Genomic DNA, 18408 nt, shown 5'->3' on the forward strand with positions numbered 1-18408 from the left:
CACAGCCTACAGGGAACATAGGTTGCAACCTTGATTGAGGTTCCACTGTTCCTCGCTTGTGAGGTGTATTTATACAGCAGTACTCAATTTACCCTGCCTTTAAAAAGTTGCATGGCTACGGATCACGCCACCAGCTTCAATTCTTGCCTGATAATTTTACTGACATAACAACATTTCTGCTTTTCTGGTTTACACACAGAGAGCTCCCGGTGCTTTTATGGCTGGGTTGGAGCTCTGTATCTGCCAATAATATTTTGGTAGTCCCCATACCCCCACCACCCCTAATCTTTACCCCTAAACCAGACTACTTACACCTGTAACTCGGGGCATGCAGTTGGATCTCTGCCTCATTCCACTTACAAATACAACATTATGCCAACAAGTGCCACCCCCATCGTATAGTTTGCTGCCCGTCTTCTCATGGGCTTCGGCGCCCAGCAACATGATATGGAGTGCTCTATAAATATTACAATGTAGTACAGTACGCTGTAGATCTCTAGTACCCCCGTCCATGCTGTGGGATTCATTAACTGTAGTGGAGGCCGCCTCAAGATGGCTCAGTGAGCTAAGCTCTGCCCCTTGGACCCGCAGATCAGATGTCAATCTGGAATGCAAGCAAGGCTAGCAGCCTTCCATCCAGAGTTGAAAAGCTATGCTGATGATGAGATCAGAGCCCTCTGCATGGCAGTGCCCACCTCCGAGCATTGCTGCTGACCCAAACAGACCCATCAGAATCCTGCCATGGCACTTGTTTGGAATGAGCTAGAATGTTAGACAGGATCCTGCGGCTAGGTGTAACCAAATAAAGCTGCCGCCCATATAAGTTGGCATCAGTCCGTGCCAGTCCTGAGCGGACACGTGATAGTAGAGGAGAAGGCAGCTGGCTGGCAGGTCAGAGCATTACTCGGTGTGGGCACCTGACATCATTAGTAATCATGGCAGTATGTATGTTTGCAAGCAGCCTGGTGGCACTGAGGGAGGTGCCCTGCAGGAATGCTGGGTCATGATGGTTCGATGCCGTGGCACGAGGCTGTGCTTAGTCCTTTTTACCCACTGTACGAGGAAACAGAGGCTTGCCCGCACAGTGCCAAAATCTGCCCGACTTTCTAAGAGAACAGCATTATAAATATATTTGCTGTGTGAATGGCAAAATATTTGCTTCAAAATGCTGGAGGAAAAGTAAACACATATTTCTTGGTACCTCAGACTTGTACATTGAATTCAATGTTTTCTATCTTTAAAAGTGTTGTGAATTATTTTCCCAGTACTTCTCGCTCAGAAAACAGAACAGAATTGAAAAAGAATAAGGAAGTGTGGCATCGTAAAGGGAAATGCTTGCCAAGGCCTAATTTACCTTCCTCAGGAGTCAGCCATTTGGTCCTCTGTAGCAGCCCAGGGAAAAGATTTATGAGCCTCCAGGAAAAGTATCATACTAAGTGCACTTTATCCCTCGGACGCCACCTGAATGCATGCAGCAGAAGGCCCTTAGTGTGCCAAAGCTTGTGTTGTCATGCAGTATGTGGAATGCAGGAGGTGAAACTATAACAACCCGAAAAATCTGCGCTGTGCTTTTACAGGACAGCTGGGAGGGGTGGGATGCAACACAATGTGGCGGGCAGGGAAGGAGTGGAAGGGGGTATGGTGCAGATACTTGAGGGGGGAGCAGCGTACGAGGGAAAGAGCTGGAAAGCACATGCTGAAAGAAAAACAAACAAGCATTGGCATAGCCAATAGGTCTCGCTTTTGGGACCTTATAAGTATTTAGTTATGCAGCACAATATCCTTGGTGCAACAACATCAACCGGTGCATGGCTAAACACTTATAAGGTCCTGTTAGAAATGGGGGTCTCTAGTAGGCAATGGTTTGCACCTTTGTCCAAATAGGGACCCTTGCTTCTAGTCAGGGTAAGGGGCTACACTCCTGAATAACCCCTCCTCACCCCCTGGTTAGCACAAGCAGACAGGCTTATCTTAGAGGCAGTCTGTAAAGTATTTGTGAACACATACAGTAATACAGTGAAAACACTACAAATGGACACCACACCAGTTAAAAAAACATAAGTAATCTTTACAATACTGTATTCAAAATAGACTTTAAAATGGTAGAAATAGCTTAGTTCAATGTAGATGGTAAATGCAACACTTTACTCTCAAAGTATCTTGGATGCGTCACGCAATACAAACAAAAGGGTTGCAGGGAAGTTGATGCGCCGTTCCTTACACTCAGGGGAGTGGATGCGTCGGTTCCTTACTGCTGCTCAGGGGAGTTGAGGCTCGCTTCCTTACTGTGTGGGGAGTTGATGCGTCGGTTTCTTACTGTGATCTGGTGCGATGCGCCAAGATGGTGCCGCAATGCGATGATCCAGTACGATGCGACACAATGGCGTCTTTGATGCGATGCGACAATGAAGGATGCGATGAGTGAACGCACAACGGCGGAGCGGCGAACTCTGTAACCTCTGAGCCGCAACAGGCCCTGCGACACGCTCCGGTGATGCGACGGCGACCTCTGCAGCAGCGACACGCTTCTCCGGTGATGCGACATGCTTCATCGGTGATGCGACGGCGGCACGTTTCTTCGGTGATGCGACGGCAACTGCTGCGGAGGCGACACACTTCTCCTCATTGCGTCGCACTTCTAGCTCCCAGCGACAAGCAGTCTTCTCATAGGGCCCAAACAACAGTAGGCACCTCTCTGCAGATAGAATCCCCAGCAAGGGAATTCAGGGGAGCTGGTGGTCAAGTCTTCTATCACTGAGACTTCAGGCAGGAGGCAAGCACACTTCAAGCCCTTGGGATTCTTCTTCAAGATTATAAAAAGTTCGCAAAAGTCCTTTTCCCCTTTACTTGACAAATAAAGTAACCACTGCAGGCCAACCCCAAAATAGCAAAACAGCACAGGTGCAGTCTCCTCCTTCAGCTTCCTTGGTTCTTCTCCTTGGCAAAGGTTTGTCTTGATTCCCAGAAGTGATCTAAAGTTCTGGGATCTTGGCCCCAATATTTATACTGCAAAATCATTTGTTCTCTGAAGGCAGAGAGTGTCTGTACCTAGTCAAAACCAGTTCTGTCCTCCTGGGTGCAGTTTCCTGGCAGGAAGTGGAGACAGCATTGTTTGAGAGCAGACCTGGCCCAGGTAGCTGAAAGGAAATCTCCTCCCCCTACTCTCTATTCTATGAGGGCTCAGGCCAGTGAAAGGAAATCTCCGCCCCCTACCCTATTCAATGTAGGTCCTATTCAGCGCAGCCCTGACCCAGCAGACTGCTGGAGCCGAGGCAGTCTCCAGCCCCCTGTCACTCACAAACCAGACATGGAATACACAAACCTAGCAGAGGCATACTGGATGATTACGCAAGATAATACCTACTTTCTAAAAGTGGTATTTTCAAACAAAGAATGTAAAAATCACTCTTACTAAAAGATGTATTTTAACATTCTGAGTTCAGGCATACTAAACTCTAATTTCTAGCTAGTTCCCTGGGTCAGTTAGGATTATAAGATGTTATAATCAAACTGCCCATTCTGGCCTATGGGAACAGGTGGCCTTGCAATAGTGAAAAATGAAATTGGCTGTAATTCACTCTCAGGACATGCCACACACACCAGGGCATGTCCTACCTTTTACATACAATGCACCCTGCCCATAGGGGTGCCCTGGGCCTACCTTAGGGGTGACTAACGTGCAAAAAAAGGCAAGGTTGACTGATTGGCAAGTGTGTGCACTTGCCAAGTCGACATGGCAGTCCCAGACTGCACACAGGCTCTGCAATGGCATGCCTGAGGCCTATTTTACAAGCTGCTTCTATGAGAGGCACAACCAGTGCTGCAAGTCCACCAGTAGCATTTGATTTCCAGGCCCTGGGCACACATGGTGCACTGAACTAGGGTCTGACAAGTAAATCATATAAGCCAATCATGGAGTCACTAATCCATAACACAATTTAGAAAAGACACCATATGCACTTTAGCACTGATCAGCAGTGAAAAAGTGCCCAGAGTCATAAAACCACCAACAACAGGTCAGAAAAAATACAGGAGGAAGGCAAAAAGTTCAGGGATGACCCTGCAAAAAGGGCCAAGTCCAACAGGTCCCAAAGGCGAGACATATTGTCTATGCCAATGTTTGTTAAATAAAGCAGTTTGTTTTTTAAATGCAGCCCGTTTTCCTTAAAAGGAAATGGGAAGCATTTAAAAAAGAAAAATTAAACTTTTCAGTTTCATTTTCGCAATTTCCTGATTGCGAGTGGTTTACCACCTACTTGAAGTAGGTGGTAAACTGCGAGTGTTATGCTGCCGCAAAACAATAGTAAATGGCATTGAGTCTCGCTATTAGGAAGGGACGCCCCTTCCTAATAGCGAGAGTCACAAACGCTATTTTGCGAGTCAGTGACTCGCAAAATAGCGTTTGTACATGCCATGACCCTTTTTTGCAGTCACAAACGGGCCGATCTCCAGTTTGCAAGCGCAAAAAAGGGTCATACATCTGACCCTTAGATTCTTGTAAACAGTCCCATAGGGGATTCGGGATAAGACAAACTCCTATGTTCACACTATAAACAGTTCTTATTCACACACTATGGAGAATCAATATGTTTGTTGCCCCGGTAGCATGTACTGATTGGAAGTTTTTAAGTATGCAAGTATTAAAAGGAGACGAAGGACTTATTTCATCAAGGAGTCGCTGCCTGAAGAAATTCCTTTTTTTACCTGGACCCCTGAAAGTACAACAACGCTTGAGGGATGCGTCCTTCTAAATACAGTAGTCCTGTGTTGGAGCTATTGCGAGCTTACGGGATGATGTCATTTCATATGCAGGGTGTCATGCTACATATCAGGTGTGTGCGGCACACTCCTAATTGTGTCCTAAGCTTGGCTTCTTGGTTACTCCATCGAGGGTTCCAATAACAGCAACCCGATCTCTAAGAACAGACATGCATTAACATTTTGTTACATTTTGCGGCCAAAATCATTTCCCAGATGAAATTCAAATAATTCTTTTGTTTTTGCACCTGAAGTCACAGCTCTGAACTTCAGATCTGATTGAGTATGCTGTAATTTGTGTAGTAGAGTTTAGATGATCTCTCCTATATCTATACATCTCATATCATAAAGTTAAGCCTTTTAATTGGATAAAGAAGGTGTGTGCGTCTCATTGATCTCAGTATTTATTTACTAATGTCCAGGGGATTTTATCATTCATGCCTGAACAAAGGGGCGTCCCGGTGCTGTCAGCAGAGTGACTAACACGGAAGAAGACAGGAGCTACACAGGGAAATAGGTATGTTTTTATGGCCGTCCTAAACATCAGATAGTTAGCGTGTCTACGTATGTGAATGGGCAGTGAGTTCCAGAGGAGGGCTGCCCTATTACGGAAGGAACGACCTCCTGCCCGTACTTTCTGGAACCTAGGGACCCTCACCAGGTGTTGTCCAAGTGACCGGAACTGGCGTGTAGGAGCATAGGAGATGATCAGGTTGGCCAGAATACCCGGAGTGTTGCACTTCAGGGCCTTAAAAGTAATACACAGGGCCTTAAATTCAATGCTCCTGGCCACCGGCAACCAGTGAAGCCTGTGGATTGTGGATGACAATGGGCAGGACCTGCGCAAGCCAATCAGTAATCTGGCTGTGGGTCCCAAACCTATATATCCTTCTCTATTCTTTTTCAAATACATTTTGAGTGGTCAAGTGTGTTGGCCAACAGTTGTTTGATGATAACCCATTGGATGCCAATTTCTGTGTGGTCTGCCTTGAGGAAGTGATTAGACATTTTGGTGGGTTGCTTATTTCATCTAACCGTGCTTCTTCATTTGCAGATTCACATGTAACCTTTGAACGGTCATACCAATGTATATGGGCCCACATGGACAGATAATCATGAATATCATACTACAGAAGTTGCATCTCGTGTGTTTCATATGTGTCCAATGGGTTCCCTTCTGAAATCAATGGTTTGATTTCGTTTTGCAAGGTAGCAAACGCTACAATTATGCCGCAATCAGCGACCTGTCACTGGGACTAAATTCCATAGGATGTGTGGCTGGTTACTCTGGGGGATTTTTGGGACTAGTCTGTACTTAGATGACATTACCATTACAAACTCATCCCCTTTTTGTAGGAAAACATTGTTTTTCCAGAAACAGGTGTCCGAAATGTAAGATCCACCAGTGTTTCTTGATCATTTTTTTGACTGAGTTGGACAGAGCACTGTATGTAGTTACACAGTCAAGAATGTCCACTCTAGGTTTGACATGGTTATCTAATAAGGCTTAGAGATTATTGTTTCATGCACTTTTTGTGCCCTTTTATTAGTGTTTGTGGGTAATGATTAGTCTGCAATTTCAAAGTCCTCACTTTAGTAGTTTCTCTGAAGTCTGAGAAATTGTCCAAAAGGTAGATTCTCTCTCAGGGATCCTGGGAGAAACTTAAAAAAAACTCAACAGGTTGTTTCTGTCTGTTTGCTTTGTGAAGACGTCCGTGCTCAAGAAGCCTGTATTGGTGAAACTTGAGTTACTAAGTGTGTGCGTAAAACTCAAAAAGGGTTATGTATGGTACACCATTGAAAACAATTAAATGCTGCGTCTTTGTCCTCATGCGAAATGATGAGAACTTCATCAGTATCTCTGTTCCAGACACATATTTGGGCTCTGAAGGGATTGGACTTGTTAAAAATGTGTTCTTCCTTGAATGCATGGACATACTGGGTCACCACACTAGGGGCAAAGGTACTCCCCTTTGAAATATCAAGGGGCAGATTTACAAGCCCCTTGCGAGACATTGACGCCGTTGCGTCACTTCTGTGACGCAGCGGCGGCGTAAACCATGCGCCATGTTGCGCCTTATCTACAACGTGACGCATCTAGGGAGATGCGTCACGTTGTAAAGCCCTGCGCTACATTAAACCTGCGTCAGGTTTAATGTAAGCAGGGTGGGCGTTCCGTCGAAAAAAGCCTTGGAAAAGTGACGCAGTGAAATCTACAAGATTTCACTGAGTCACTTTTCCGACGATGCTGCGTCAAAACCCTGCGCCTGCTTGAAGCAGGCGTAAGGCATGACGCAGCATGTTCGGTATGGGCAGCCCCTGAGCATTGCTGGAGTTGCGTCATGCTTGCGACACGACTCCAGCAATGCGCCGCCCTAATGCCATCAGATGCGTCACGCATCTGTTTATCCTTGCGCCATGATGCGCTGCATTGTAAATGCGGCGCATCTGTGGTGGCGCAAGGGTAAACTTGCGTGACGCATCTTTCCTGGCGCATCCCTGCTGATTTGCAGGGATGCGCCAGGAAACATAAATCTGCCCCCAAGTGTTTGTAGATACAGAGGGCTTTATTTATGAGGCCTTGCGACAGTTTTGCGCTTCCGTTGCGTCACTTTTCGTGACGCATCGGCGACGTAAAACATGCCTCATGTTGCGCCCTATTTACAAAGTGATGCATCTAAGCAGATGCGTCACTTTGCAAACCCCCGGCGCTACATTATACCTGCATCAGGTATAATGTATGCGGGGTGGCATTCCCACGTAAGTAAGCCTCGTAGAAGTGACACAGGGAAATCTACGAGATTTCACTGCGCCACTTCTCGGGTGCAAATGCGTCAATATCTTACGCTGCCTCACAGCAGGCGCAAGACTGACGCAGGCCCTTTCACATGGGGCTTGCCTCATGTGAAAGGACACATTGCTGGAGTTGCGTCACTTTTGTGACACACTCCAGCAGTGCGTCACTTTTGAGACTACAGATACATCAGAAATACTGACGTATCTGTAACTCCTTGCGACATGATGCGTCATACAGTAAATATGACGCATCCATCATGTCGCAAGGAGGGCGCACTGAGAAGTGACGCATCGCTGCTTTCACGCAGCGATGCATCACTTCTCATAAATGAGGCCCAGAGTGTCCTCAGACTGTTCACCCGATAAAGCATGCCATAAGAACGTGGTTGAAGTTTTACAGGAGCAGGTTGTTGATATCTCTTTAATTAACGATACCCCCTTGTTTTATACGAGCACTGAATCATCCCACTCCCTGACATGCCTACCACAGTCAGGCGACAATTGCAACACCATTACTCACTTCTTCACAGACACAAAATAAACAAATCAGAACTCAGAGCAAAACAACAAACTAACAGCTGTGCTCCTTTTTCACTCCCACATGCACAACCTCCTCTTTCATGCTTAATTTGTGACCATTCTCATCTCCTTCACGGCCACAGCCTATGAAGACGACATTCCATTACCATCCATCAAGAAATCCCTGCATGGGGATGCCCCCTTTCCAATCTGCAACATTGGCAATGTCTCCCTCAAACTAGGCATTTTCCAGACAGTCTGAAAACAGGACAGATCCTCCTCCAGCTGAATAAAATTATCCTGGACATGGGATGATGTCGCTAACTGTGCATCACCGCTCACCTTCCTTTCACTGGAAAAACATCTGTAATAAACAGAATCAACAAGCAATATCTTCTACATTACTACCTAGCAAAGCTTCAGAACACACTGGAGCATGGAGAATGCTACCCTTCAATTTATCAACAATGCACCCCTCAAAAGTACAACGGCTCTTGTCCTAGGGTCCTGCCTGACGTGTCTGCAGCCTTTGATACAGTTGACCACTAAACATTGATCCACCCCATGAAAATACACGCGTGTCTCTGGCACATGCTATAATGGTTCATCTCTTAACTCACCAATAACCATCAGCTCGCCCATGATGGAAACTTCAAGATGAATGACACTCTCTGGGGCAGATTTATAATAACTGGCGCATCCCTGCATATCAGCAGGGATGCGCCAGTTATTATGCGCCACAGCTACGCCACCATGGATGCGCCGCATTTATAATGCGGCGCACCATGGGGCAAAAACGGCACAGATGCGTGACGCATCTGTGCCGTAAAAGTGGCGCATTGCTGGAGTTGCGTCGCAAGCGCGACGCAGCTCCAGCAATGCTCTGGGGGGCCCTATCTTTACAATGCTGCGTCAATCCTTACGCCTGCTTCAAGCAGGCGCAGGGTTTTGACGCAGCATGTGCCTAAAAGTGACTGAGTGAAATCTTGTAGATTTCACTCAGCCACTTTTAGGAGGCGTTCCTGCGCCGGAACACCCCCACCTGCCCTGGAACGCCTACATGTGGCGCAGGGCTTTACAACGTGACGCATCTCCCAGATGCGTCACGTTGTAAATACCCCGCACCATGGCGCAGGATTTGCGCCGCTGCTGCGTCACAAAAGTGACGCAACGGCGGCGCAAAAGTGGCGCAAGTGCAACATAAATCTGCCCCTCTGTCTCTTGTGGAGTATCCAAATGATCCATCCCCTCACCTTCTTCAATCACCTTTGATCCATATTCACTGACAAAACCATCATGATCAGACAATAAAACAACACACATCTCTGCATATAAGGCTTCTTAACTTGCAGCATACAGTGAGTCAGAGTTTGCCTGTGTTTAATCCAGAACTGGATGGCAATTACCTACTCAAAGCTGACAAAGGAAGAATTTCTCCTACAGTCCAACTCAGTCTTCAAATAAACACACTGATTCAAGCTTGACTATCTAAGATGACCCTGGATGGCTTCATTTCCCAGTTGTCAAAGCAACGTCACTTAAATTCAGCCTTGACACAGACCTCACCCATAAAATAAAGATAGCATGGTATTAGCTCTACATCTTAAAAATGCCTGGCTATTCAAAACTGACATCCGGATGTGGGTGCAGCTCTTGGTCCCCTTGCCTGGATGGAGGAAATATCCTGTTTAGTGGCCTCCTCGACACCACTATGGCATCCCTAATAAGCATTCTACATTAGGCCTCACTGAAGAGTTTGCCCGCATCACCCAAACTTTAGGAGGATTTCATTGGCTCATGCTCCAGGCCTGCATCATCGTCTAGACCAGCTGCATAGCCCACAAGGCCATAGGAAACAATACATCTGCCTACCTGGCTGAGAAGGTTACTACCACAGACAGACAGCGTCAAACCAGAAACAAGACATTGCTGGAATGAACATGAAAAAACATAGGAAGGAGAAGATCAGGAGGCAGAACTTCTGATCCATGCATGTGAGATCTGGAACAACATCACCACCAACAGTAGGATGGTTTCTATCCTCTTGCAGTTTGGTCAGGATCCAAGGTGCTTATTCACAAGCCCCTTGCAATGCCTGTGCGTCACTTTTCCTGACCCACCGGTGGTGCAGTGTGCAGGTCCATATTTACAAGGCCACACAAAGCCACTCTATGTAGCTTTTCTTGTCCTTGTAAATAGGGTCCCTTTTCACATGTCACTTTGCGTGAAAGGGGCGTGCCATGGGTGTTCCCAGGCAGCACTGATGCATTCTACTGCATTCCCAGATTTATAATGTTTCGTAAACCTTGAAATGCGTTAGAATCCTACACCTCCCCACGGAGGCATAAGGAGGTGCAGCAAGGATAAATACTTTTATTTCTCCTCATTTTTACCTCCTTCTGTGTGTGCTGCATTCTGTAGCACACGTAGAAAGAGGAAAACGCCATCAATTATTGTTTTTGTGCAGAGCTCATGTTGAATGTTCAGCTGCTCTCCGGGTAGACTTGAGCTGTACAAGTAGCGCTACATACATGCACGCAACAGGGAAGAGCACATCATACTACGCAGCTGTGGCAAGGTTTACAATTGAAGCAAGAAAATGTAATAGAGTTTCTTATGATACGTTTGTATAACTTTTGTCTGTAAATCAAATAATGATAATAGAAAGGTAACATTTCATGGGCGAATAGAGTGGTTTGCAATATACAATTAACTAACTTCTGTTTTCCATTTGGATGCATTGGTGGATTTGACATTGGCTTAGGCTTTGCAAACCAAAAATAGAATGCATTTTTAGTTTTGTAGAGACAAAAGTTCTCGATATAGTCACTCAACGTTGAGTGGATTGGATATGATTTTCCCCCTTCCCTGGTCATTGTGGTAGTCGGCTTGTGGCAGGAGGAGATTTGCATTATTTCTTCACACAGCTGGACCATCTCCCAGATCAGGGCCACTGGTTCAGAAGGATGAGTTTGAGAAGCAGAGGAAACCAGCGCCCATCTCCAGAAAGGTGGACCTGGCATATCTCCATGGTGATAGTGCTGCAGAGTTGCTAATAAAGATTTTGGATCTAAATGTCCCAGGAGAAACTTTGAAAAGGTCAAGGATGGCTCTTTGAAAAGGTGCTGTTGCTTATTTAACCCCCATCACCTACGCTTTGTCAGATTAAAGTGTGCCCTACTAAGGCTTTTCTGATGGGTTTTCAGATCAGCCTGCCCCATCTGATGTGAAGCAGATTTTTAATTTCAGGAAGGCAGATTTTGAGGAGAAATAAGAGAATTAATAGGTGGAGAAGAGAAGCTGACAGGAGAAATCAGGGAAGATAGGTGGTGGGGACAGACACTGCCAGTAACTGAAACAATTAGAACACAGGCTGTAGTGCGGACGTCAATGCAGATGTTGGCCTTGCACAAAACTAGAGCAGGCACCCTATTCGAGTCCCATAATTTTCAAATACCTACTTGAGATGTGGATGCGGCGAGGCTTGCTGCTTGGATGGGGCAGCAGGCGGAAGCATTATTGGAGCCTGCCCTGGTGCAGTTGGCCGGGGTTGATGAGGAGGGATGACGCCTGGCTTGCACATCTGGCTTGGAGAGGTGCCACCGGCTGACCTGGTTTGCTGTGGGGATCCAGGGGACCGCTGCTGCTGTGGTGAGGTGGACTGTGGACTCTGAGGCTGCTGACCCTGCGGGGAGAGCCGTGGTTGTGTGGGAGCCCCGGTCCGTGGACCTTGTGGTCCTGGAGGTTGACGTGGAGCACCTGCAAAGACAGCGGAAGATCATGAACCATGAAAATGGTCAACTCTCAAAGTCAAGTCAGAAAATGTAAAGGGAGATGGAACAAAAGAAAGCTTTTCCACCCCGTGTTACCCTAAAAATTTCAAACACTACCGGTACAAGATACCTGAGCGACAGTCTACCGAACATGGACTAACTCAAAAAGAGGGCCAAAAAATAAGGCCTTGTAATTTGCATTACAAGTCCAATAAGGAAAAGAACAAGGAAATATAAGGGATCAGCCTTTTACAAGGCATCCTAAACGGTCCGCACAAGGATGGACCGAATTTATGCTTTGAGTTTACTGAGAGAATCTTGCCAGTAAATGAAAAGTTATTGACGTACACTGTGAAACCAGTAACTGCACTAAATAAATATATTTATCTTGTTTTTTGGGTCTGCACCAGCCTCCTATTTATAAATAAGATCTTATACAAAATTACACACAAGTATTCCTATATAGTGGGGCTTTGGGTCAGCCCACTCTGTCCATTGATCTGTAAATTGCACCCCTCACCACTGAATACAGCATGGTGCAATGGATTGGCCCATGACAGAGGCCTCTTGCGCTGCTGGATCGTCACTTTTTGTATTGCTCCATATTTTAGAGGCAGCAATAAGCCAATTTTTTTTTACTTAATGCTGCCTCGTAAATATCATTCCCTTTAACACCGTTTTCTGCAGCACATGTAGAAAGAGGAACAAGCCTCTTGTGATTATTTTTGTGCAGGAAAATACTCATCTCCGCAACGCAGGCACCGTTGCACCATGGTGCAAAGGTGCCTGCGTTTGCATTCAGCAGACCATTGTGCGCCGGCGCAGGAGAAAAGGCCTGGGATGCACTGTATCTGATAGAAACGGCCCTTTCCTTTTCCATAGGGCAGCACAGCAGGAAGGCCTACGGCGCTGCCCAACGGCAAAACCTCATAAATGAGGCACTGAGTCTCTTGTGCTGTGAGTAACGGCACTTTTCCATGTCACAAGTGCACTTCCACATAAAACGTACTGCAACTCAGTCCCAGGGCTGGCTGGCCCATCACCACTTTCACTCTTTTAATATTTTTATTTAATGTTTATTATTTCCTCCTAAACACTATGCACGGCTTTGCATGGCCTCATAGATATGGAGCAAGGCAAGGCAGTGCAAGGCACTACATGCTTTACTTTGTGTCCAGGAGGTGTTCCTCAGGTGTTGCGGTGAGTTTTTCTGCACAACAGCCATGGATTTTGATGCTTCTCCAGATTTGCTTAATCACGTAAACCTGGGGCAGTTCCAAAACCTTACGCCTCACCCTGAACAGGCGTAATGAGGAGAATTTTTTTTATTTTTCCTCATTTTTTCCTCTGTCCATGTGTGCTGCAGGAAAGTACACACAGAAAGAGGAAAATCAGGATTGTTTTTATGCAGGAAGGTGCTCCTTCCTGCACAAATACAATCCTCACTGCAACGGGGGCACTCTTGCACTATGGTAAAGCATGCCTGCGTTGGTGCTAGCCAGCAAATTGTGTGCCAGCGCAGGGGGAAAGGACAGGAATGCACCGCATTTAAAAAATATGGTGCATTCTTGTCCTTTGACATTGTCATAGGGCAGATCAACAAGAAGGCTTGCGGTGCTGCCCTACGCCAATTCCTCACAAATGGGGCCCCAATTTCTAATAAATTTGTATGCAAAAAAATAAATACAAAATTGAATGTCTTGCTTGGCAACACCAAACCTATTGGTTTTGGCTATGCTTGTTTCATTTTGTTTGCAGGTGTGATGAATCCCCTCCTGTGTCTTCGGACTGACCGTATTAGAGATGACCCTCCACCCAATATCAAGTACAACTACGTTTACAGTTCACATGTTTTCAGGCTTTGCAGTTATGGGGACCAGAGAGCACCTTCCATGCCAAGACCCTTCCTCACCGCACAGGAAGTGACAAAATCAATGTGCTTCAAAATCTATGCAACAGATAATGTAAATCAATAATATGTAAAATGTAAAAAGTGCCAAACTTTCATTGAAACACAAACAGCCTAAATCACCTTCATGTGGAAATAACTCGCCCGGAGTCTTTCTCGATAGCCACAATTTCCTTCAATCGAATCCTTCTACCTCTGATCTTCATCACTAACCACTGCGGCCGGGGTTACAACTACTGGGCACATTTCATTCCTGTGTGCATCCAGAACGAGATTCCAAAGCCCAGATTTACTAATGGTTTGCAAAGGGCCTCGCGCGACGGTAAGCACACATATATCTATTTGTATTTATTTTATTCATAAAGCGCACAATTACCTTTCAGTGGCTTCTGGCGCAGAGTGATCAGGCCTGAACGCCATTCAGTACAGACAGAACTCGATATCTGATCAGCACCTTGAAACTAGACCTTTCTTGGCACTATTAATCTCGGGGCTTATTTACAAGAAACTGCGCTAGTTTCCTTACGCCTGCGAGAGAAACCCTTGCGCCACCATGGATGTGCCGTATTTGCAATACAGCGCACCATGGCGCAAGGATAGGCAGATGCTTCAGAAATTCTGACGTATCTGTTAACGCAAAACCCACCCATTGCTGAAGTTGTACCGTAAGGCTGGCGCACATCCAGCAATGCATGGGGGAGGCATATTCCTATTACACTGCATCATTCCTTACACCTGCTCCAAGCAGGCGTATGGTTTTTGACACAACGGCGTCCTAGAAGAGGCGCAGTGAAATATTCTAGATTTCACTGCGTCACTTCTATGAGGCTTTCTCGTACGGGAGCGCCCACCCTGCATACATTATACCTGCCGCTGGTATAATGTGGCGCAGGGGTGTACAAGGTGACGCATCTGCCTAGATGCGTCACTTTGTAAATAGGCCGCAACCTGGCACATTGTTTACATCGCCGCTGTGTCACAAAAAGTGACGCAACAGCGGCGCAAAAGTGTTGCAAGGGGCTTGTATATAAGCCCCCTCCTTTACCGGCAGTACTCATCCCAGTAGGGTCAGAGGGGGCCAGAATTGGAAACTGATTTTCACTGGTGCCTGGGGAAGGGACAGGGATGGACTGTCCAGACCATCTCCTCTTCTGCAGCTACAATGTCAGCAGTTAATCTGTTTTGAGGAAAATCTTAATCCTTGCTGAACAGAGACAAAGTGACTCTAAATCAAAAAGCCCGTTTGGAAACTGAAACCTTGAGTATTAGACCAGGGTGCTTGAAGTGTGCACGTCTGACAGTTTGCACAAGGATGCTGCTGGCTTCATGGCTTGTATCTCCCCAGCAGGCAGGTGTCTGTTTACCTCTGTATTGTGTGATCTGGTTTCAGCCATTGTTTCTACAACAGATTATCGGCTGCTTTTGTACAAGGAAGTGTTCTGGATCGGGCTGCAGGCGGGTTTCCTGTTCCTTTAAGTAGCTTGTTTTCCTGGACTCGGCTTGTTATTCGTATTAGTACTTGCTGGCAGTTTATAAGCGCTGCATACACCGCAGACGGAGCTTCATGGCGCTGGTAACAAGCCTTGGAAGAGCTGAGGCACTTTTGTGCTTTTACTAATAAGGAACGCTCGATCACAAAGGCATGAGCGAGTATGTAAGAGTATGTAAAACAGTGCACATGCCGCACTCCTTAACGTACTCCTAAATGCTTTTGTGAACGAGTCCCTAACTGTACATAAACCACACTCTCCTATTTTATCTTGTAATGCAATTTTTTTTTTTTTAAAGAAAATGTATTTGTTAGTTCAAGGTTCGTTTTTTTCTAATTTAGGATTGGACGGAGAGGTTGCCCCCTTACATGCGGCATCCTGTATGTGTGGATGGAGCGGGTGTCTCCTCCAAGAGGCACTGTGTCCTCCATCCTATCAGAAGATGATGCGCTTTTAAAGGGTCAGAGTGCATCTCTCTCTGTTTCAGGCAGCCTGCATCTGGAAGAATCTACCTGTGTCTGTGCACTATGGATATCACACACATCACACAATCTGCAGGAAGCTCCAGGCGTCAGGAACTTCACACAGTCTCCTGCCGGTGCCTTTGCATCACGGACATCACACACGTCACACAATCTTCATACGTCATGTCAAGTACCTGTGCCAGTGCCTGTGCACCATGGATATCATGCGTCAGTAGGGCCCAGACACACACACACAACCTCCAGGTATGAGAGACTTCACACAGTCTCCTGCCGGCGGTGCCTGTGCACCATGGATATCACACGTCACTAGGACCCAGAAATACACACACAACCTCCAGGCATTCGTGACTTCAGACATTCTCCTGCCGATGCCTGTACATAATGGAAATCACAGGTCACAAGGGATCAGACACACTGTACACAACCTCCAGGCGTCTCAGACTTCACACAGTCTCCTGCCGGTGCCTGTGCACCATGAATATCACGCGTCACTAGGGCCCAGACACACACGTCACACAACCTCCAGGTACGACAGACTTCACACCGTCTCCTGCTGGTGCCTGTGCACCATGGATGTCACGCGTCACTTTGAATCAGACACACTGTGCACAACCTCCAGGCATCAGGGACTATACAAAGTCTCCTGCCGGTGCTTGTGCACCATGGATATCACACACCTCACACAATCTACATACGTCAGGTACTTGACACATTCTCCAGCCGGTGCCTGTGCACCAAGGATATCATGCGTCGCTAGGGCCCAGACACGCACACACAACCTCCAGGCATCAGTGACTTCACACAGTCTCCTGCCGGTGCCTGTGCACCATGGATATCACACATGTCACACAATCTCCATACATCAGGTACTTGACACATTCTCCTGCCGGTGCCTGTGCACTATGGATATCACGCGTCACTAGGGCCCAGACCCACACGTCACACAACCTCCAAGCATCAGGAACTTCACACAGTCTCCTGCCAGTGCCTGTGCACCATGGATATCACGCGTCACTTGGGCTCAGACACACACGTCACACAACCTCCAGGCATCAGGAACTTCACACAAGTCTCCTGCCGGTGCCTGTGCACCATGGATATCACGCGTCACTACGGTCCAGACACACGCGTCACACAACCTCCAGGCATCAGGAACTTCACACAAGTCTCCTGCCAGTGCCTGTGCACCATGGATATCACGGGTCACTTGGGCTCAGACACACACGTCACACAACCTCCAGGAATGAGAGACTTCACACAGTCTCCTGATGGTGCCTGTGCACCATGGATATCACGCGTCACTAGGGCCCAGACACACACATCACAACAACCTCCAGGCGTCAGGAACTTCACATTGTCTCCTGCCAGTGCCTGTGCACCATGGATATCACACGTCAATAGGTCCCAGACACACACTGTACACAACCTCCAGGTATGAGGGACTTCACACAGTCTACTGTTGGTGCCTGTGCACCATGGGTATCACACACACACAACCTCCAGACATAAAGGACTTCACACATTCTCCTGCTGGTGCCTGTGCACCATGGATATCGCATGTCACTAGGGCCCAGACACACACACTAAACAACCTCCAGGCGTCAGGTACTTCCCACAGTCTCCTGCTGGTGCCTGTGCACCATGGTTATCACACACACACAACCTTCAGGCATTCGGGACTTCACAAAGTGTCCTGCTGGTGCCTGTGCACCAAGGATATCACACGTCACTAGAGCCCAGACACCCTGTACACAATCTCCAGGTGTCATGATCTTCACACAGTCTCCTGCCAGTGCCTGTGCACCATGGATATTACATGTCACTGGGGCCCAGACATACAAACACAACCTCCAGAGATTCAAAACTTCACTCATTCTCCTGCCGGTGCCTGTGCACCATGGATATCATGCGTCACTAGGGCCCAGACACAGTGTGCACAACCTCCAGGCATCAGGGACTTAACACAGTCTCCTGCTGGTGCCTGTGCACCATGGTTATCACACACACACAACCTCCAGGCATTCGGGACTTCACAAAGTCTCCTGTTGGTGCCTGTGCACCAAGGATAGCACACGTCACTAGAGCCCAGACACCCTGTACACAATCTCCAGGTGTCATGATCTTCACACAGTCTCCTGCCGGTGCCTGTGCACCATGGATATCACATGTCACTAGGGCCCAGACATACAAACACAACCTCCAGGCATTCACAACTTCACTCATTCTCCTGCCGGTGCCTGTGCACCATGGATATCACGCGTCGCTAGGGCCCAGACACACTGTACACAACCTCCAGGCATCAGAGACTTAACACAGTCTCCTGCCGGTGCCTGTGCACCATGGATATCACACATGTCACACAATCTCCATTTGTCAGGTACTTGACATATTCTCCTGCAGGTGCCTATGCACCAAGGATATCATGCGTCCTAGGGCCCAGACACATACGTCACACAACCTCCAGGCATCAGGAACTTCACACGGTCTCCTGCCGGTGCTTGTGCACCATGGAATCACGTGTCACTAGGGCCCAGACACAGTGTACACATCCTCCAGGCGTCAGGGACTTAACACAGTCTCCTGCCTGTGCCTGTGCGTCGTGGATATCACGCGTCACTAGGGCCCAGACACACTGTACACAACCTCCAGGCTATAAGGACTTAACACAGTCTTCTGCC

General features: G+C 47.2%; 1 protein-coding gene across 1 annotated transcript in view; it reads right to left on the reverse strand.

Moving 5' to 3' along the window:
- Window positions 1-18408, reverse strand: part of SYN3 (synapsin III) — a 1380627-nt gene that overhangs the window by 6916 nt on the left and 1355303 nt on the right. The window contains exon 13 of the mRNA XM_085651961.1: window positions 11535-11832. Within this exon, the coding sequence (XP_085508087.1) occupies window positions 11535-11832 (298 nt within the window). The remainder of the gene's footprint in view (window positions 1-11534; window positions 11833-18408) is intronic.

This window comes from Triturus cristatus, chromosome 4_1 (assembly GCF_964204655.1).
Source record: "Triturus cristatus chromosome 4_1, aTriCri1.1, whole genome shotgun sequence".
Classification (NCBI taxonomy): Eukaryota; Metazoa; Chordata; class Amphibia; order Caudata; family Salamandridae; genus Triturus; species Triturus cristatus.